Genomic DNA, 22,400 nt, shown 5'->3' on the forward strand with positions numbered 1-22,400 from the left:
TTGCACACACTACGTACAATGTAATGACTTGGCAAGAATGTGGGCAGATCTGAGTATTGCTTGCGATAAATAGCATAGGTTCCAACAAACTGCAAACATTAATACACTCGTTACCATAGTCATATTTTTCCCCTTAGCCATTAGCATCCCTTTCATTATGAACAAATGTTTGCCTGTTCAAGAATAGGCAAGGTCAGGTGCGGTGGTGACAGCAGAGAAGGCTTTGGTGCAATGGTGAGAGCAAGGGGGTGGTGCGTTCAGGCGCTGTGGTGAGTGCAGAGGGAGAAGATGGCGATCAGTTGCCATGGTGTGACCAGGGGTACGCATGGAAGCGAGAGGAGGGTGCAGGCGCAGTGGTGAAAGGAAAAGTGGGCTATGTGCAGTGGGAGGAGAATAAAAACAGTTTGCTGCGCTTAGGGTTGATCACATTCATGTAAACTTGCAGAACACACAAAAAATTATTAAAGTCCCACTAGGTGATGAAGCAAAGTGCTCATGCTTAAATTGACACCTCCGGTGCAATGGTGTTCAGACTGGGTGCTCCACATAGATGTACACTCACCCCTGGATGTTGACCAACTATCGCTAGTATGGTCGCTTAGGCATGTTGGGATAACCCCTAGTGAGTCTGTTGAAATTACGTCTCATGCCTAAATGCACCTCAAATGTTACATCGCGTTACTTCCGCCCATACGAAACTACCCGGGAATTGAGCTGAACTCAGCAAACGGTGGCTTTTTCCCATCAGGGGCCGGTTAAACTTAATAATAACCTGGTACACACGCCGGGTGCCAGGACTATAAGGCATGTTTAAATGTGAGTGAATTATTTTAATTTGTGTATTTAATAAACCCGGTTTTACAGCATTGCGCAATGAAGGTTCCCCTTTGACATTTCTATCCATACTTATGAGGTGCATTTACGCATGAGACATCATTTCAGCAGGCTCCCTAGGGGTATCCCCACATGCCCAAGTGACCATACTAGCGATAGTTGGTCAACATCCAGGGGTAAGTGTACATCTATGTGGGGCACCCAGTCTGAACACCATTGCACAGGAGATGTCAATTTAAGCACAAGCACTTTGTTTCATCACCTAATGGGACTTTATTAATTTTTTGTGTGTTCTGCATGTTTACATGAATGTAAACATGTTTTTATATTCTCACTTGGCTTTTTTGCCATTTGCTTATTAGCAAGTTTTTTGCTGGAGCTGGAATTTGATGATCAGTTCTTTTATCCAAAGGCGCTAAGGTTTATATTTTTCAGTAGGAGGAGTGCAGGCAGGTATTATGGTGAAAGCCTTAAACGGTGTCCTGTACGCCAAGGTACAAAAATGTACAGGTATGGCAAAATCTTTATCACACAATGCAAGATACAGGAATCTATTCAAAAACCATAGGACATTCCCAACCAATAAATCGAGGAGGGGAAAACCAAGTCAGCTAACCAGCCACAACAGAGCTTAAGTAAATACCTCGCTGCAGGGAGCAACAGTGGAGACTGAACAGCGGCTTAGCAGCTGACACTTTGGGTGAAAACAGAATTTAGGCAGTGGTTCCGCTCAAAGCAGCTCAGACTCCAGGAATTGTATAGGCCCCAGAACCTTATTCCAACAGACAGGGCTTAGGGAAAAACAGAGGGACTCTCCATGAAGGAAAAAAAAGAGGGGCAAATTGGATGGGCATAGGATAGGTGGATGGGAGTAGGAGAAGGAGTCTCTAGGGGGATATTCCAGTAAGAAATTAGAGAAAAGGGAGATAGGTATGACATCTATAGCTACTCCATGGGAACCTGACTCACAAACCTTAAGGGGATAAGGGGCAAAATTGTGTGCCAGCCGACAAGACATAGCAGGAAAAAAACATCAGAGAGGAAAGGAAAACACTGGTCTCCAGGCTAACCTGTCTCGAAGTGGAAGAGGAGCCCAAGGAAGGGGACCGCTATTGATGAAAAACAGTAAAAAGGGAGGGAGGATTAAATCTGATAATGGTCCCCCCTGGAAGGGAATCCCTCTATTTACAAAGATAATCAGGTGGTCCTGTAGGAGTCCCAGGAGTTATACTGTGCAGTAAAAGGCTCCACAAGAAGCACAAGGTGTTTAGAGATAGTAAAAGTGTGTACAAGGTCGATCTGCAAAAGCATACCCACAACTATGAGAGAGAGAGAGAGAGAAAAATGAGAGAGAAAGAGAGAGAAAAGAGAGAGAAAGAGAGAGAGAGAGAGAGAGAGAGAGAGAGAGAGAGAGAGGAGAGAGAGAGAGAGAGAGAGAGAGAGAGAGAGAGAGGAGAGAGAGAAGAGAGAGGAGAGAGAGAGAGGAGAGAGAAGAGAGAGAGAGAGAGAGAGAGAAAATGAACGAGAATGAGGGAGAAGTAAGGAACTCAGTACTGTATGAGGTTTTTTTTTATTAGTCCACTAGGTGGAGCGGTTTTCCCCAAACTACCAAGCAGGAGAATCATCTTGCATCCAAATGGAGATGTTAAAGAGGCAGCCAATATAAGGATGGAATGTGCAAACATAGGATATCCCAGGTGGTAAGGATATTAGGAAATTGGCTGTCCAATGTAAGATTTGTGATATTTATCCAGACAGATATAAAATGTATTTGGGGCACCCAGTGCTAAAAAACATTTTTTTTTCCCTTGGTAATCACCCAACTGCTGAGCTATAATATTGAAATCCGGTATTGACAATTTAGCCTACTGTAGGCTCATTGACTATTTACAAACACTTGCAGGGTTTTAAACTTGCTGTTTTTAGTGGGGATTTTGCTGGCGCTCAGATCTGAGTGCTCATCCCGATTTACCAGTTCAAAGCACATAGAGACATTTCACCGCATCCCTGGGGCCTTGATGAGCTCACACACTACCTGCACTTTTTCCTACTTGATCAGCACCTACTCTGCCCTCTCTGCCTCTCCCAGTGTTCCATGGTCAGCTGTAAAACCCCCTGTTTGTCTTCATCACCTGCTATGATTAGCTTCAACTTTGCCTCCTTTCACTCCACCATCTCATAACCATACTGCTTCCTAACCCATGTTCAGCTGCTGTCACTCAGCATTCTTTTAATTTTTCTCACAGACCATAATCAGTTCCTGCTCGTCCCAGAGGCCTCTAGTTAGTTCAGGAAGTTGCAATTCCACACTTGGCATATGCTGGAGTTGCAAAGACATATACATGAGAAGACTATATGAAAACTGAAGGCTTACTTTGCATTTGTCTCCCACAGAATACTGCATGCCAGCAGCAATGGTGAAATCCATCCGTTGCTGATCTATAAAACACAGTAAAACATGTAAGTGCACTCATAGAAATTTGAACTCCAGTCTGCTGAAAAAAAAAACAAATAAAAACTTCCCTCCTTGCACTTGAACGGTTACCTGCTCTTTTTTGTCTAGGCAATAACATTAAATACTTAAAGTGGTTGTAATAAAGTCACATTTATAAAATTACTTGTATTCCCTCTGTTTTAGGAAGTTATAAACTACAGTTTGTCCATTTTTTTTTTTTTAAATTGTAATGTTAAATACCTTCTTGCACAGCAATGCTGTGCTGTCATGTCTCCTCCCTCACTCTCCTTCCTGATCTAAGAGAGTACAGTAGGAGGGGCTGAGATTCCCTCTCGGACGTATGGCAAGCTAGCAGAGGACACATGACCACACAGCGGCGATGTGCAAAAAGGTATTTAAAATTATAATAAAAAAAAAAAAAAAAAACGACACTGTACTTTATATATTCCTAGAACAGAGGATACAAGTATTTTTTTATATGCACTACAGCCACAGGGGAATAGGCAGGAGGGGAGGACATCGGCTCAGAACACAGACTACGGAAATGACAGACAATATGTAGACCATATGCAATTTATATGCAGATATTTTATGTAACTTGTTATGAAGAGAGACAATAGCTTCAAAAACAAGAGACCTCTGCTTACCCCTTTGTGACTTCATCCAGACCTCATACTCCACATTTCTAAAAACTGCTGGATTAAGCGATCGAAGAACGGCTGGTGACACCATTGAATTACTTTCCTTGATATGTGGAGGCTACAAAGTACCAAAAAATTGCATATAAAAAAAAAAAGGTAAGCCGTAACATTGTCAAATATTGTACAGTAGCACATCTGAAGCATACCTTCCGATCCTTGTGAGGTTTAAATCCATTCACACCAACAAAATTCACATTATCTTCGGCAACTAGAGGAAAATATAAATTAGAATTCTTGTTCCAAAGTACTTCTAAATATAAATATAATATATAAATAAAAATACAAGTATACATTTACTAACAAAATACATTATATACTGTATTTAATGTAGAATTCCAGATTTAACTTTATTTTAAAATTGTTCATTTGGGCCAAGCTGGCCCAAACAAATAATACCCCATTACAGAACAATGCGATCTCTGGAGTGCTTTAATAGACTGTAGTAGCATTTGCTACATACAGCGAGCGGCGCTGTGTCCCAACAGCATTACAGGCAACTTCCTGTCTGCCGCGGCAATTAAAGAGTGAGGTCGGGGGGGCGTGGCCTGGACAGCAATGGTGTAGGTAGCAAATAGTGAGAGCTCCGCTGTCCCAGACTCCTATTTACCATCCTGCCTGAATTCTGCACATCCTACACCCAACCTTGCACCCGGGGATCCCTCCTGCCTCCTATGCTAATTTTGTAGCCTATCAGCCCGCTGGTGCACCGAACGAGGCCGCTGTGGCACGGACCTCCGGATCGGCATTGGCCCTAGGAAAGGCCGCAGCTTCGGCCTAGTTTCCGGAGCGGCGGCCATCTTGCCTGCACCCGGCGGAGGCCGAAGTACACCCCACGGACCTCCCGGACGGCTGTGAACTCGCCCCCTCTCCAGTAAGACCCCTCCAGAACACCCGAGGCCACGGTAGGGGTATCTTTTATATACAATAATTGCCCTGAAACAGGCCGCGGCTTCGGCCTGTACTCGGGAGTGGTGGCCATTTTGCTACACCTGGCGGCGGCCCTGGGGAGATATCCTGAGCCTTCTAAGTATCCTGTGCCCCTGCTCCTCCTAAAACGATCTCTGGACTGTCTGACTGCTGTCCAGGTACAAATACATTCAGCTTCAGCTTTGAGGACGAGCCTTAGGCCCAACCCCCGGAGCGGCAACCATCTGGCATTACCTGGGGACGGCCTAGCTGCCCGCTTTCCGGAGCAGAGAGGGAACATGTCCCCGCCGAAAAGGAATTCCGAGGCGGTGGATAAGTTAGCGAAATATCGCCATCAAGACCAAGATCCACAGGCAAAAAAATGGCGAGGGCACGTGCTCGGCAGCGGACCATCAGAGTGCAGACACAGCTAAGGTCCTGGATGCCCATTGCGACACTGCAGGGGACGCTCACCGCCAAAATAGATGAGGTCAAGTTGGACATCTCCCTGCTGCGCCAAGACCTATCTAAGGGTAAAGGATAGGGTACCGAAGCTGAGACACGCATCGGAGCAGCGGAGGACATCCTGCACCCCCTGACACACACCACGGAGGACCTGCAGCGCCAGATTCAGCAGCTACACGCTCACCAAGATGATATGGAGAATCGTCTGAGACGCTGCAACCTCCGGTTTATCAGTTTACCAGAGAGGGCTGAGGGCACCAACCCCGCTGAATACTTGGAATCCCTCCTGATTCAACACTTTGGAAGAGAGGCCTTTTCTGCTATGTTCGCAGTGGAACGGGCGTGCCGAATCCCAGCAAAGCCTCCTCCTGTGGGGAGCCCCCCCAGAACATATTGCCAAGTTTCTTAACTTTAGGGATAGAGATAAAATCCTTTGGCTAACCAGAGAGAAGGGTAACATCACCCTGGGCAACGGCCATGTCGCGGTGTTTCCCGACTTCTCTAACGAAGTCCAAAGAAAGCGAGCACAGTTCCAAGATGTCAAGAGGCGGCTCAGGGCATTACACCCTAAATATGCAATGTTGTTGCCGGTCAGATTGAGACTGGAGGAAGATGGCAGAGCCATATTTTTTTTTGAGGACCCGAAGGCGGCAGTACACTGGCTGGATCAACCGGGACGTGCAGATGGATGAACGGATATGCGGCATGTTACTGTGAGTACTGTCACTATTGTTTGTTGGCGGGGCCCCTTCTTTTTTTTCTGAATGTCCCCTCCGTTGTGGGGGGGTACCCCCTAATTCGCCATTTGCCTTTTTTCTACTCCCCCCCCCCCCCCCATCCTTATAACACTCGCATTATTGAATGTGAGAGCGGAGATTCCCCCCTTTTGAAGATGGGGGCCCGATCCTTGTACTCCCCTGGGGGGGAGGAATTTGATTTCTTGATAACCCTGGACACCCGGCTTCAGGCCTGGAGCTTTTTTGGACAATAGAGAATATCACCTTGTGCAATCTCATTGCCCTCACAATATGTACATGGGGATACCGTGGGGTGGAGGCACCTGAACTCTGATATATCAGGATGACTGTATATCCCTTGCAGCGAGAGCCTCACTCGGATAAAGAGACAAAGGTCATGATGTGTGCCCTAACTTTGCTTCACTCAGTGAATAATTGCCCCCTTCATGTTTGCAACCCCCTTTTTTCTTTTTCTTACTATTTTGTACTTTTTTGCTCATTATATTCTAAGTGTTGTACCTCCAGCTAATGTTGCTGGCTGGAAGATGATCTATACAAAAGCTTGCATGGGGAATGGATGCTTCCGCCCAGTTGGGGGAGGCGAGAAGCTGGGAGGGAAGGAAAATGTTGGATCTTTTGATCAGAGCATTGGGAATGTTAGCACCGTTGTGCACATGTTTTATTGGAATGTTCTTAAACAAGTACTTATTACATATGCAATGTGTTGGTTTACTTGCGGGATGGGTGGGCTGCCTTGGTTTAGGGAGGGGGGGGCTGCCCTGCCGATCCACATGCGATATATGTGCACATGAACACCATGGCAGACATTAAATCTATGATGTGGAATGTGTGGGGCATGCGGGATAAAATTAAAAGGACAGCAGTGCTACAATATTTGAAAAGTCAAAAGGTAGATATTGTCGCATTGGTGGCGACACATGTCACAGGTCACTTACAGGCGGCCCTGAAGCGTCCTTGGGTGGGGTGGGCCTACCATAGCACCCACACAAATATGTCTAGAGGGGTAACAGTGTTGATTGCAAAATCTACACCTTTTGAGTTGGTCTCCGTGGTGTCGGATCGGCAGGGCAGGTACCTACATGCAATTGTGGGGGGAGACCCCTTGTTGATACTGGCTAGCTATATCCCCCCTCCATATAGGGCGGATGTGGTCTCAGAGGGTCTTGCATTTATAGCGTTGTACCCGTCCATACCAGTAGTGTGGATGGGGGATTTCAATCACATGATGACTCCATCCCTTGACCGCCCGTAACGGGCTGAAACCAGATCTGATGAACCACTACATACTAGGTTGTACCGTACATTGAATGACTTTGCCCTTGTTGACGTGTGGAGACATGCTAACCCCACGACTAGAGCATACACTTGCCACTCAATAAGTCAACACCATGTCCAGGATGGACTACATACTCGTTTCCAGGGCCCTTTTGCCAAAAGTCACGGGCTCAGGATTTGCTCCTAGGACCCTGTCAGACCACTCTCCGTGTTGGCTGACGGCATCCTTGCGAATAGCTCCTTCCACCAGGTGCTGGCGGCTTAACCCTCATTAGTTATCCCATCTCACAGACCATGACTCCATTGCCAGGGAGCTGCTCTTCTTTTTGGAGGGTATACGGGGACCCCTTGCCCTCACTGCACACTGGGACGACTTTAAAATTCATGCCCGTAGAATATTATCCTCCAGAATAAATAGGTTAAAACGAGAGTCCAACACTGTACTTCAACTCACATCTGACAAACTACAAGACTTAGAAGAGGCCTATAGTTCTAACCCGACCCTTGAAAACCTGGACAGAGTGAAACTGCAGACCCGACTAGTCACACAACTGCACACTGAGAAGGCTAAACAGCGTGGTTTTTTTTGTAGGCAGAGGGTGTATGAGCAGGGTGAAAGGGCTGGGAGACTGCTGGCCTATCTGGCTCATATGGATGATAAGCCCCCAGTCATGGTGTCGCTTGTTGACCCAGACGGGTGTAATATAACCAACCCAGAACAGGTGGCAGATCAACTTAGACAATTCTATGGCAATCTATATAAATCCCAACACAAGTACACGCAGAGGGAAATTCACTCATATTTATCTTCCATACAGTTCCCCTAGCTGAATCGAGAACAAGTAGAGCTCCTTGATGCACCCATTACCGACCATGACATCACGGAAGCGATCGCACAACTAGCTAAATCTAAAGCTCCAGGGATGGATGGATTGCCTCTGGAATTTTATGTCACTTACTCGGACATATTGGTCTACAAGCTGAAAGCCTTATATCAGTCTATATTTGATCAGAACTTACTCCCCGAGGCTATGCAGGAAGCCCAAATCATAGTTCTCCCTAAGCCAGAAAAAGACCCGCATCTCCCTGAATCCTACAGGACTATCTCACTCCTGCAGGTAGATATTAAAATCTTAGCTAAAATCCTGACTTCTAGATTAAACACTGCTATCCTGACTTTAATTCATGCGGACCAAAACGGGTTTTATGCTGGGGAAAAATACAGCCATGAATATTATGCGACTTTATATGAACATCCAAGCCCGACATGATAACTCAGGAATGAGGGTGGTGGTGGCGTTCGATACAGCTAAGGCCTTTGACCCTGTGGAATGGCCATTTTTGTGGGAATGTTTGCATAATTATGGATTTGGGGCACGCTTTATAAAATGGGTACAGCTTCTATATCAGACACCCAGGGCGAAAATCTTTGTGAATGGATGGCTCTCTGAGCAGTTTCCACTTGAGAGGGGTACTTGACAAGGGTGTCCCCTCTCTCCTTTACTGTATGCGCTGGCAGCGGAGCCACTGGCTATTGCCATCAGAGCACACCCCGATATTCAAGGTCTGCGCCGGGGCCCTACGGTCGATAAAATAGGAATGTATGCTGATGACACCATACTATACTTAGCAGACCAGGGACCATCACTCCAAGCAGCGTTAAGACTTATTGAACAAATGGGGGGATACTCGGGATTGCGTATAAATTGGGACAAGTCTCAAATTCTTCCAATAGATGTATTCCCTCCCCCTTTCACAACTCCCCCATTACCACTTGCTAGAGTATCCAAGATTAAATACTTGGGGGTGGAGGTAACCAGGGACCTGGTAGACTATACACCCCTGAATATAACCCCTTTGTTTACCTTATTAAAAAATAAAACACAGACGTGGTCCAGATTGCCATTAGGGGTGATGGGGCGCGTAAATTTAATTAAAATGATCATACTGCCCTAAATTCTTTATCTGATATGGCACGCCCCCCTATATATTCCCCTAAAAATCTTTAAGCAGATGGAAGCTGTGACAGACCTAGCCGGGAGAGAGACTTTTGGAGGGGACTGTGTGCTAGCCTCTTGCCAATCGATCGGGGGCCCTTGCATTTGGGGGAACGGTGCTCTTTGTGAGCTGTATGCCTGGGGACCCTTGAGGTGGTACTACTGTGGATTCGGGTCCTGGTCCCCCAGGACACACAGACTCTGGGGACCCTGGATTTGCCATATTGGAATAGTGGCTGATTCATAATGCTGGGACAGATACTGTTAGGAGATGCTGATGTAAATTCCAGCACCTGTCTGTTGTCTGCTAAAATGTGTATTGTAAATAAGTCTCTAGTATGGGATCTAAGAGTCATTAGATCCCCATTGTTGTTTGTGTTAATTAACTCTGCTATTGTGTGAAGAAGAGTCTATGTTGATTGTGATAATGTTGATTGGATTTTCTGAACTACAAGACGGCCAGTCTGGCCTAACGGTCATGTCTGAGTCATCTAGGCTGTCTAAAGGGATTAGTTAATTAGCTCATGTTAATTAGGTTAATTGGGTTACAGCTGTATTGTTAGAGTAATATGAGCAGGAGGTCTGCACCTCCACTTTTAGTGTATAAAAGCCTGTATTTTGCAATAAAAGATAGATTCCTGGTTGAACTTACATACAGCCTGCCTGGTGTTTGTTCTGAGCTATCACAGCTGGGTTAGAACGGCACAGAGCTGTAGTTCTAATCCCGGAGCATTGGATGACCGAGAAATCAGATGGTGCGATCTGCAATGTGATTCAATAGCTGCAGAGTGGAATCGAGCGAGCAAGGGGCTCGTTACAGAAGCTATCCTAAATTCGTTTGTCTGGGGAAATAGTAGACACAAGCTAGCTTGGCAAACTCTTAAAAACCCCACTGACATGGGGGTGCATCTCTCCCAGACCTCCAGGACTATTTTAGCCTCGCAGCTTTTCCACATGTTCCACTTCCACACGTCGGAAATGCAACGCTATAGTTAGTTTGTGACAAACCAGGACACGCAACGTATACACCCAATCAGGCTATACTTCGGGGGAAAAAAACACAAGGTCCCTCTGCGCGGTACAACGCGGGCATGTTGCTACATCACCAAAGGGTATGGGAAATATCTCTAAAGAAGCAGAATCTGGGGGAATTTCACTCCTACACCCCACTATGGCTTAACAATCATATGCCGGAACTGGAAACAGTTCCAAATTCGATAGTTTGGGCTAGACATGGAATATTGTATCTCCATCAGGTTCTGTCCACCTCTGGGCTCAAGCAGTTTCAGACTCTCAAGGAGGAGTTTTCACTTCCACACCAACTAGCGTTTAAATACCTGCAGCTCCACCACGCACTTAGAGCCCAACTGCCGGACTTGGATGTAGAGATGAAGCCTCCCCCTGTGCTGAATATAGTTATGGGAAACGACCCCTCTAAGCTTATATCACACTTATATTACACAATTAGACAATGAGGCGCAGCTGCTGTTTCACACAAGGTCAAAACGGTATGGGATCAGGACATAGGACTTATAGATGACACTGACTGGGCCGAGATTTTAGAGGGAACCAAGACGGTGTGTCCCCCAAGCTGTCCGACAGACTAACACAGTTGTATATAGTACACAAAGCCTATCTGACCCCAGTGAGATTGGCAAAGTTTCAACACACGCCGGACCCGATGTGTCGCCTGTGCAGAGTTGACCCGGGCTCGTTTTACCATCTCATATGGAGCTGCACACATGTTCAGACATATTGGATGCAGGTTGTCCGTTTCCTCCATGATAATATGGGATCCCCTGTGGTGCTGGACCCTAAGTTATGAATTTTGGGACTATTGCCAGATGTGGAGGTGGATAAATACCACACAATTTTCATTTCTGAAACATTATTCTTAGCACGCAAAAAGATAGCGCAAAGATGCGATGCAGAATATGCCCCCCACACTACAGTTGTGGAAAAAAGCAGTTAATGACACCCTACTATTTAAGAAACTGATTTACACACACAGGGGATCCGCACAAAAGTATTCAAAGATCTGGGACAGATGGTTGGAGGATGGGGAGACCTGTGTATAATGGTCCCAAATCCAGTGCAGTGCTCCCCTACACCAAAAACACGGTATATTTATAAGTTGGAATAATCTGTCGCATACTTACGGCACATGTGAATATATGCTCTGTAATATTCCTGCATATTTAATTGGGATGTTACAATATGTATCTGACCTTCTGTGGCTGTATGTACCCGATTGACTTGTAAAATGTGTTTTATATTAATAAAGTTTTTTTTTTATTTTTTACTTGGAAAAAGCCAAGAGTGAGGCCGAGTGCTTCTCTGCCATTGAGGAGGGGCCCTGTATTTATAATAAAAAACGCAAAACTTCCTCTGATTGGCCAAAGAGGCAGGCAGGTGACCTCACGAGGAGGGAAACAACCAACATGGTAAATGAGAACGATCCGAGCCAATCCAGAAGAAAGCCCTAAATCATTACTTATCTGATCCCAAAAGGAAGGAGGAGAACTCCATACCTGGAGACATAGTCATACAATCATAGTTACATAGTAGGTGAGGTTGAAAAAAAAGACACAAGTCCAACCTATGTGTGTGATTATATGTCAGTATTACATTGTATATCCCTGTATGTTGCAGTCGTTGAGGTGCTTATCTAATAGTTTTAAGAAACTATCAATGCCCCCCGCTCTTACAGTAAAGAACCTTCTACGTAGTTTAAGGTTAAACCTCCTTTCTTCTAATTTTAATGAGTAGCCACGAGTTTTGATAAACTCCCTTCTGCAAAAAAGTTTTATCCCTATTGTGGGGTCATCAGTACGGTATTTGTATATTGAAATCATATCCCCTCTCAAGCGTCTCTTCTCCAGAGAGAAGAAGTTCAGTGCTCGCAACCTTTCCTCATAACTAATATCCTCCAGACCCTTTATTAGCTTGGTTGCCCTTCTTTGTACTTGCTCCATTTCCAGCACATCCTTCCTGAGGACAGGTGCCCAGAACTGGACAGCATACTCTAGGTGCGACCGAACCAGAGTCTTGTAGAGCGGGAGAATTATTTTATCTCTGGAGTATATCCCCTTTTTTTAATGCATGCCAATATTCTGTTTGCTTTGTTAGCAGCAGCTTGGCATTGCATGCCATTGCTGAGCCTATCATCTACTAGGACCCCCAGGTCCTATTCCATCCTAGATTCCCCCAGAGATTCTCCCCCCAGTGTATAGATAGCATTCATATTTTTGCCAGCCAAATGCATTATTTTACATTTTTCTACATTGAACCTCATTTGCTATGTAGTTGCCCACCCCATTAATTTGTTCAGATCTTTTTGCAAGGTTTCCACATCCTGCGGAGAAGTTATTGCCCTGCTTAGCTTAGTATCGTCTGCGAATACAGAGATTGAACCATTTACCCCACCCTCCCGGTCGTTTATGAAGAAATTACATAGGATTAGTCCCAGCACAGAACCCTGGGGGACTCCACTACACACCCCTGACCATTCCGAGTACTCCCCATTTATCACCACCCTCTGAACTCGCCCTTGTAGCCAGTTTTCAATCCATGTACTCACCCTATGGTCCATGCCAACGGACATTATTTTGTACACTAAACGTTTATGGGGAACTGTGTCAAATGCTTTTGCAAAATCCAGATACACCACGTCTACGGATCTTCCTTTATCTAGATGGCAACTCACCTCCTCATAGAAGGTTAATAGATTGGTTTGGCAAGAACGATTCTTCATGAATCCATGCTGATTACTGCTAATGATACCGTTCTCATAACAAAAATCTTGTATATAGTCCCTTATCATCCCCAAGAGTTTACATACTATTGATGTTGGGCTAACTGGTCTGCAATTCCCAGGAGTGTATTTTGGGCCCTTTTTAAATTTTGGTGCTACATTGGCTTTTCTCCAATCAGCTGGTACCATTCCAGTCAGTAGACTATCAGTAAAAATTAGGAACAATGGTCTGGTAATTACTTGACCGAGTTCCCCAAGTACCCTCGGGTGCAAGCCATCTGGTCCCGGTGATTTATTAATGTTAAGTTTCCCAAGTCTAATTTTAATTCTGTCCTCTCTTAACCATGGAGGTGCTTCCTGTGATGTGTCATGAGGATAAACACTGCAGTTTTGGTTACTGAAGCCCCCCCCCATTCCCTCGTGAAGACTGAGGAGAAGAATAAATTCACTACCTTCGCCATCTCCCCATCCTTTGTAACCAGATGTCCTTCCTCATTCTTTATGGGGCCAATATGGTCTGTCCTCCCTTTTTTACTGTTTACATACTTAAAGAATCATCTCATCTCACCAAGGAGAGTCATCAGGGAAGAACCCTGAAGTTAGTACAGTCACAAACCTGCAAAAAGTAGGACACTAACTTCTAAGTCCAGCAGAAAACCCAGGATTTGATCCAATTACACACGACTGAAGAGGAAGGTGCATGGAAACACCCCAACGAGGAGAGGCAGGAAATTAAAAAACAAACCTGACCAGAACTGGCAAGATTGGATAGAAACATGAAGGGAATGAGGAAATAAGGAACCAGAAGTCATGCACCTTCCCGCTTATCTAGCATCTTTACACAGCCCTGTTTGACCATTTTGTATGCCGATCAACAAATTTTGGTTAGTAATCCTGAGCCACTGTGAAAGAACGTGTAAAGCACCAGCACTTTATAGGAATTGAGTCTTTAGCACATTTCTGATTCAAATGGACACAAATATATTACTATCAACTTTCTTTGAATTATAATTTTAAGAACTAGCTCTTTATATCACAGAGAGATTATACATACAATATATGATTTTTGCACTATTTTTTTTATAGGCTGCATTCACACCTGCGAATGGGCCTTTCCAATGCCATTTATAGTGAGGGAAAAAAAGTATTTGATCCCCTACTGATTTTGTACGTTTGCTCACTGACAAATGATCAGTCTGTAATTTTAAATGGTAGGTTTATATTAATAGTGAGACAGAACAAAAAAAATTCAGAAAAACGCATTGAAAAAAAAATTATAAAATTAAATTGCATTTTAACCTCCTCCCACCCGGCCACTGCACATATACGGCTGGGTGGGCGCTTCCTCCTAAGTGAACGTTCAGGAACCCATGCAGCGGCACGATCCCGATGCGCTTGTGTCACCCGGACACGGCACATATCCGATCGGCAGGAGGGCTCTGCGATTGGCCCTCCTGATCACATGACAGCTGTGTCCAATCACAGCTGTCATGTGATGCAAATAGAGAGCTGGTTCCAAGGCAATCGGCTCTGCTCTACTCACATGGAAGTTGTCAGTGAGGAGAGGAGAGCAGATCAATGCAGCCAGCCGGTGATCAGTGAGTATGAGCTGTTTTTTACAGCACCAGTCCAGTGTCACCACACAATGTAAACACACAATGTCACCAAAACACTCTCCCCACACAGTAAAAAACACCTGTCCTCCACATATGTAACAGTAAAATGTAACAGTAAAATCATATGTCCCAATGATCCTCTGCACACATATGTCCGTGATCATCTGCTCACATCTGTACATGATCATCTGCGTACATCTGTCCATGAGCACACAAACCAATTATTATACGCTTAACAGGATTTTTTTTTTTTTTTACCAAAGACATGTAGCAGAATACATTTTGGCTTAAAATTTATGACAAAATTAGATTTTATTGGATTTCTTTTAAAACAGAAAGTAGAAAATATTTTTCAAAATTTCCGTTTTTTGTGCTTATATTGCAAAAAATAAGAAAAACTTATTTGTGAATAAATACCACCAAAAGAAAGCTCCATTTGTGTTAACAAAATGATAAAAATTTAATTTGTGTACAGTCTTGCATGACTGTGCAATTCTTATTGAAAATGCAAGAGTGCTGAAAACTGAAAATTGGCCTGGGAAGGAAGGGGGTGAAAGTGCCCAGTATTGAAGTGGTTAAGTGAAATAAGTGAAATAGTGAAATAAGTATTTGACCCCTTCATAAACCATGACTACTTGGTGGCAAAACCCTTGTTGGCAATCACAGAGTTCAGACGTTTCTTGTAGTTGGCAACCAGGTTAGCACACATCTCAAAAGAGATTTTGTCCCACTCCTCTTTGCAGCTCCTCTCCAAGTCATTAAGGTTTCGAGGCGGACGTTTGGTAACTCAAACCTTAAGCTCTCTCCACATATTTTCTATGGGATGAAGGTCTGGAGGCTGGCTAGGCCACTCCGGGACCTTAATGTGCTTCTTCTTGAGCCTCTCCTTTGTTGCCTTGGTCGTGTATTTTGGGTCATTATCATGCTTTAATACTAATCCACAACCAATTTTCAATGCCCTGGCTGAGGGAAGAAGGTTCTCACCCAAGATTTGATGGTACATGGCCCCGTCCATCATCCCTTTGATGCGGTGAAGTTGTCCTGTACCCTTATCAGAAAAACACCCCAAAGCATGATGTTTCCATCTCAATGTTTGACGGTGGGAATGGTGTTCTTGGGGTCATAGGTAGCATTCCTCCGCCAAACATGGCGAGTTGAGTTGATGCCAAAGAGCTCGACTTTGGTCTCATCTGGCCACAACACTTTCACCCAGTTCTCCTCTGAATTATTCAGATGTTCATTAGCAAACTTCAGACGGGCCTGTACATGTGCTTTTTGAGCAGAGGACCTTGCGGGCAGTGTAAGATTTCAGCCCTTCACATCGTAAAGTGTTACCAACTGTTTTTAGTCTCAGCAACCTTGAGATCACTGACAAGATTCTCCAGTGTCGTTCTGGGCCGATTCGTCACCATTCACATGATCATTGAAAGTCCACAAGGTTAGATTTTGCATGGAGCCCCAGACCGAGGGATATTGACAATTATTTTGTGTTTCTTCCATTTGCGAATAATCACACCAACTGTTGTCACCCTGTCACCAAAATGCTTGGCCATGGTCTTGTAGCCCATTCCAGCCTTGAGTAGGTCTACAATCTTGTCCCTGACATCCTTGGACAGCTCTTTGGTCTTAGCCATGGTGGAGAGATTGAAATCCAATTGATCGATTGCTTCTGTGAACAGGTATCTTTTATACAGGTAACCAGCTGAGATTAGGAGCACTCCCTTTAAGAGTGCTCCTAATGTCAACCGGTTATGTGTATAGAAGACACCTAGGAGCCAGAAATCTTCCTGATCGATAGGCGATCAAATACTTATGTCACTCATTAAAATGCAAATTAAATGTATAACTTTTTTGAAATGCGTTTTTCTGGAAATTTTGGTTGTTATTCTGTCTCTCATTGTTAAAATAAACCTATCATTAAAATTGTAGCCTGATCATTTTTGACAGTGGGCAAACGTACAAAATCAGCAGGGTATTAAACACTTGTTTTTCCCTCACTGTACATGTAAGTACATCAGTGGGGTTTCCCGGCAACCCGTTGCAGGCCCACTTAAAGTAATGGGAGGCTGCGGGTTCCCATTGCTAATTGAGGCTGGGCACACTTCCAAGTGGTTGGTCCTGGACGTAGTCTTCATCCAGGCTGATCACTCGCAGGGGAACACTGCATAGCAATTATATGCGAGCAGCCGTGGGAGCAGAAAGTCCCATTACTTTCAATGGGGCTGCCTCCAGAAACACCCACTGGAGGTTCTTGCATGCAAACACTGTTGGGCATAGTCACAAGTGTGAATGTAGCCCAAAGGTCATTGAATTAACTTCAAATGAGGAACTAAGTTGGTATACATTGCCTACAGATGACTTAGAAAAACTATGCTGAACCCTGGAGAAGCCAGACCTGGACTGATCTTACAGGTGTTGAGCCCTTCATGTCCTGGGCATAATACCTGCTAGGGCCCTAAGTAGCTGCTCTCTTCCTAAGGGTCCATTTGAGTGTCCCACAGTGCGGGTACCAAGAAAAGGCCCTAAGGCCCCTTGGGTTGAGAAAAATCCAGAGATGGGGAAAGGTCTGATAATCTGTACAGTGGCGAGTGGTAGATGTTAAGCTGCTGAAGAGTGCCAGAAGCAATGGGTTGGCCTACCAGTCTAAAGGGATGTGCTCTGCACCTGGATGGCAGAAGGGCAAACTGCCCAACAACCCTCTAAGGATTAGAAACCACGCCCTCGCTTGGAAAAGTGGGGAGTGCACAATTATGAAACGTGGGGGAAGGTCCGAGGGCTTAGCGGTTTCTGTAGGATGACTGAGAACCGGGCTTAACAAGCCTGGATTTAAACTCCCTCCAAAAACGGATGGAAGGCGGCAGGGATTTAGCTGATCTTTCCTTGGACTTACATTGAGGCAGGAAAATAAATGTTCCAGTGATTTTCTTTATTATGGTGTCCAGGGTTGAACAGAAGATTCATACAGCATCTGTGTCCCATCATATTAAAGCGGAGTGCCAGGCAAAAATTTTACTCAGGTTTGAAACAAAAGAACACCCCACCCCCCTTGTTTTTCGATTTTTTTTTCCTTCATACCTTTTTGGCGAGTCTTCTTCGAGACGTCTGTCCCATGGTCGCCACAGCGAGGTACGTCACTTCCGCGGTTTTATCGTGCCCTCCTTCCACCCTGCTGCCTTCTGGTACCCGCGTCTCCCCCATGGGACCATTCAGAAAGCGCCACGCAGTAGGAAACAGGCTGTGTAGCCGCAAGGCTTCACTTCCTGTTTCCCTTAGTAAGGATGGCAGCGCTTGCACCCAGTGCCGATGGACGTTCAGCTTCAGGGGCTGACATTGTGGGCTCTCTGGACAGGTAAGTGTCCTTATATTAAAAAAAAAAAAAAAAAAAGTCAGCAGCAACAGTATTTGTAGTTGCCGACTTAATATTTTTTTCACCCAGGCTGGAACTCTACTTCAACACAGAGTGTTCTGTGCATTTATATGGATGTGAGCATCATATGGCACAGGTTTAAACACTTCTAACAAGCCATTACAACTGAAATGTAAGGCTGCAGACTTATGCTCCACAAGCTTTATTATAAATGGGTTCACTCCGGGGCATGGCTTAGCAAAGGCTGAGTGAAGAATTGTTTCTGAAGAGCTCCTGGCTTCCCCCTGCCTGCCGCGACCAACCCACAGTTTTTCACCCATGTGAATACAGCATGCCATCTACTAAAAAAGGTACAGAACCAGATCGGCAACCCGTGGGAACAGGCCCCTTACACCTCAAAGCGTGATCCAGCGATACTTCCGAGACCCACAGCGGGCCACGCTGGGCGCCATTGTAGCCGCTCCACGTGCATCCCACATGGAGGACAGTGCCACTACAGCCCTGTCTGTCCCCCTTACTCCCTTCTCCGAACCCCGATCACCTCTCAGGGACACCGGCTGCTTTCCGGGCAGACATGGCTGGACCATCACAGTATCCGAGCCGCCTGAAGGAAGACCTCCGCGCCATGCTGCAGGCCCTCCCAACGAGGTCGGACATCGAGGCACACAGCAGAGACATGCTAGAGGTAAAAGCTGAGATGCACTCCCTCACCGACCGAATGGACACAGGCGAGGCCTCAATATCCTCCCTGGAACACAGAATGTTAGCCTTGGAACGCTCCCAGGCCTCCCATGCTACCACTGCCATGGACATGCAGCTCCACCTGGGAGGACCGCAGCCGCTGAAACAACTTGCGGCTGTGGGACCTCCCGGCGGCCACGGTTACAGCCATCTTCCATAGGCTAACGGAAGCTCCGCCACTATCATTGGAGTTACACCGGGTACACAGAGCCCTCGCGCCTAAATCATCAGACCCCACGACGTTCTCTGCAGGCTACACTGCTACTCGTAAAAGGAGCTAATCCTCCACAGAGCCTGGGAGCACGGAACGATAGAATTCGATGGAGTGTCCATTACAATCCTTCCAGACCTATCCAGAGCGATGTTGTAGAGAAGAGCCCTACTGAGAGTGGTCCTAGACTTGGCTAGGTGACATGATTGCACCTACAGGTGGGGATACCCTCTGGCCGTCACGTTCCAGAAAGCCCAGGCCTCCTTCACCCTGCGCCACCTTCCTGGATGCTGACCCCGTGCAGGTATAGAACTGGCTCCAGATTATCCCTATACCGTCGGGTCGCTCAGGACTCTACGAGAACCGCAACAACCAGCCTGCCCGCACAGAGATCCAGACGGAGATCCCGGGCACCATGGAAAGGTCATGCGAGTCAAAGCTGCCCTTCCCTGTTGCAAAACCTTCAATCCACAGGTTCACTGTTTATCCCGCCAGATGCCACTTTTTTCTCGTTTTTCTTTTTACCCCTCATATGGTTGTCCCCACTGCCTGATATGCCTGTGGACGCTGTGAGACTCCCACACTTGAGATGTCTAGTGTCATTTCAGACCCCCCATTGGGCCTGGCACTAATGGTCCCAGGCTTCTCCCGGACCACATGAAAACTTGCAACACCTGACAGGCTACCCCCAAATACCTACAAGGGCTTCGATCCCTAATGTTTTCTCCCTGTAAGTTGCGACAGGGGCCCACACCTCTGACGAGTATCTGGCACAATACGTTATCAGCATTCAAGGACATATGTAGGGACATGCCCATGCATGTTCTCTTCCCTTTCCTTTGCCAGCAAGATAGCTCCACATGTTATATCTCCGGTTAACAATCTTTTCTCTCCTAGGTATGGGAAACACTTTACCGTTCCCACAGCTTCTTGTACCCTCAGGGTCTTGGAGCCCTAGTATTTCTCCCTATGCTGGAGTTCACTGTATGGTTTTATACTATGAGGGCACACCTCCCTCTAATTGCACCGGGGGCGCCTCTGGGGGGAGCTGATTGATTCCGGCCCCGCCGGGGGATCTGCGGGGGCCCCTCCAGAACCAATTTTTCTCATCTAAAGGACTTTGGGCCTTAATGTTTTTGTTCATGCACATCGCCGCTAGTGCTGTGCATGATATCTGATGGGAGGTGCGCCTATACTAGAGTGTCAGCTGCTCGTCACACAACCACTTTGCCCCCAGGGGGGTTTCTCCCCTGTGAGACGCATTGTGTTCTGTTGTAGTCAGGGAGATCATGCGCTCCTGAAAAGGGGGGGGGGGGGGGGGTGACCGAGACTTAGTTATGGGTGTGGTGGATTCTGAACCCCCCCACAGGAGTACCCCCCCTCATGAGGAGGGTTAACAGTCCCCTCAAAATAACAACACAGCCATTAATGTCTAAACTGCTGGCAACAAAAGTGAGTACACTCCTAGGTGAAAATGTCCAAATTGGGCCCAATTAGCCATTTTCTCTCCCCGGTGTCATGGGACTCGTTAGTGTTACAAGGTCTCAGGTGTGAATGAGGAGCAGGCGGTGTTATCGCTCTCACTCTCTCATACTAGTCACTGGAAGTTCAACATGGTACCTCACGGCAAAGAACTTTGAGGCCCCGAAAAAAAGAATTGTTGCTCTACATAAAGATGGCCTAGGCTATCAGAAGATTGCCAAGACACTGAAACTGGGTTGCAGGCCAGTGGCCAAGACCATACAGCGGTTTAACAGAACAGGTTCCACTCAGAACAGGCTTTGCCATAGCTGACCGAAGAAGTTGAGTGCACATGCTCAGCGTCATATCCAGAGGTTGTCTTTGGGAATGAGTTCTGCCAGCATTGCTGCAAATGTTGAAGGGGTGAGGGGTCAGCCTGTCAGTGCTAAGACCATACGCCACACACTGCATCAAATTGGTCTGCATGGCTGTTGTCCCAGAAGGAAGCCTCTGCTAAGGATGATGCACAAGAAAGCCCGCAAACAGTTTGCTGAAGACAAGCAGACTAAGGACATGGATTACTGGAACCATATCCTGTGGTCTGATGAGACCAAGATAAACGTATTTGGTTCAGGTGGTGTCAAGCGTATGTGGTGGCAACCAGGTGAGGAGTACAAAGACAAGTGTGTCTTGCCTACAGTCAAGCATGGTGGTGGGAGTGTCATGGTCTGGGGCTGCATGAGTGCTGCTGTTACTGGGGAGCTACAGTTCATTGAGGGAACCATGAATGACATGTACTGTGACATACTGAAGCAGAGCATGAACCCCTCCCTTCTGAGACTGGGCCGCAGGGCAGTATTCCAACATGATAACAACCACAAACACACCTCCAAGACCATCACTGCCTTGCTAAAGAAGCTGAGGGTAAAGATGATGGACTGGCCAAGCATGTCTCCAGACCTAAACCCTACTGAGCATCTGTAGGGCATTCTCAAACGGAAGGTGGAGGAGCGCAAGGTCTCTAACATCCACTAGATCTGTGATGTCATCATGGAGGATTGGAAGAGGACTCCAGTGAGAAAACGTGAAGCACTGGTGAACTCCATGCCCAAGAGGGTTAGGGCAGTGCTGGAAAATAATGGTGGCCACAGAAAACATGACACTTTGAGCCCAATTTGGACATTTTCACTTGGGGGTGTACTCACTTTTGTTGCCAGCAGTTTAGACACTAATGGCTGTGTGTGGAGTTGTTTTGAGGGGACAGCAAATTTACACTGTTATACAAGCTGTACATTCACTACTTTACATTGTAGCAAAATGCAATTTCTTCAATGTTGTCACATGAAAAGATATAATAAAATATTGAGGGGTGTACTCACTTTTGTGAGATACTGTACATATACATGCCATTCAGTATTTGTCCATGTTTATTTCACAATCTCAGCACTCACGGTGGTCAGGGGTGGCCGGCGAGTTTCTCCCCAGCGGTTTCTAACCACACTCCCACATAGGCCAACGTTAGATTACCAGTCTGGTACTGGGGAGTGTATTAGCATTGTTTTGCTACCATCTTAGTCTTTCTCCCTCCTTAGGTTGGTTCTCTATATAAAAAAAAAAAAAAAAAAAAAAAAAAGTAACCTGCCCTTTTAAACCCACCCCCTCTGGGTCATTTTCCCCACAGGGGTCTCTCTGTTTCTCAGTCCTATTACCCCCTCTACCTCTCGCCACTTGCTCTCGCCTACATCTTTTCTCCCCTTTTTCACCCCTCTGAAAGGGATTACACTTTCTACTCCTTGCCACAAACAGCATGGGCGTAGCATAAGGGGTTGCAAGGGTCACAATTGCAACCCCGCCCCTAG

At 46.0% G+C, this 22,400-nt stretch overlaps 1 protein-coding gene across 1 annotated transcript in view; it reads right to left on the reverse strand.

Moving 5' to 3' along the window:
* OTUD4 (OTU deubiquitinase 4) overlaps positions 1 to 22,400 on the reverse strand; it is a gene marked incomplete in the record, with an annotated part of 176,835 nt that overhangs the window by 50,640 nt on the left and 103,795 nt on the right. The window contains 3 exon segments of the mRNA XM_073604542.1: positions 3,209 to 3,273; positions 3,937 to 4,048; positions 4,137 to 4,191. Coding sequence (XP_073460643.1) covers positions 3,209 to 3,273; positions 3,937 to 4,048; positions 4,137 to 4,191 — 232 coding nt within the window.

The sequence above is a fragment of the Aquarana catesbeiana genome, linkage group LG01 (genome assembly GCF_042186555.1).
Source record: "Aquarana catesbeiana isolate 2022-GZ linkage group LG01, ASM4218655v1, whole genome shotgun sequence".
Taxonomy (NCBI): Eukaryota; Metazoa; Chordata; class Amphibia; order Anura; family Ranidae; genus Aquarana; species Aquarana catesbeiana.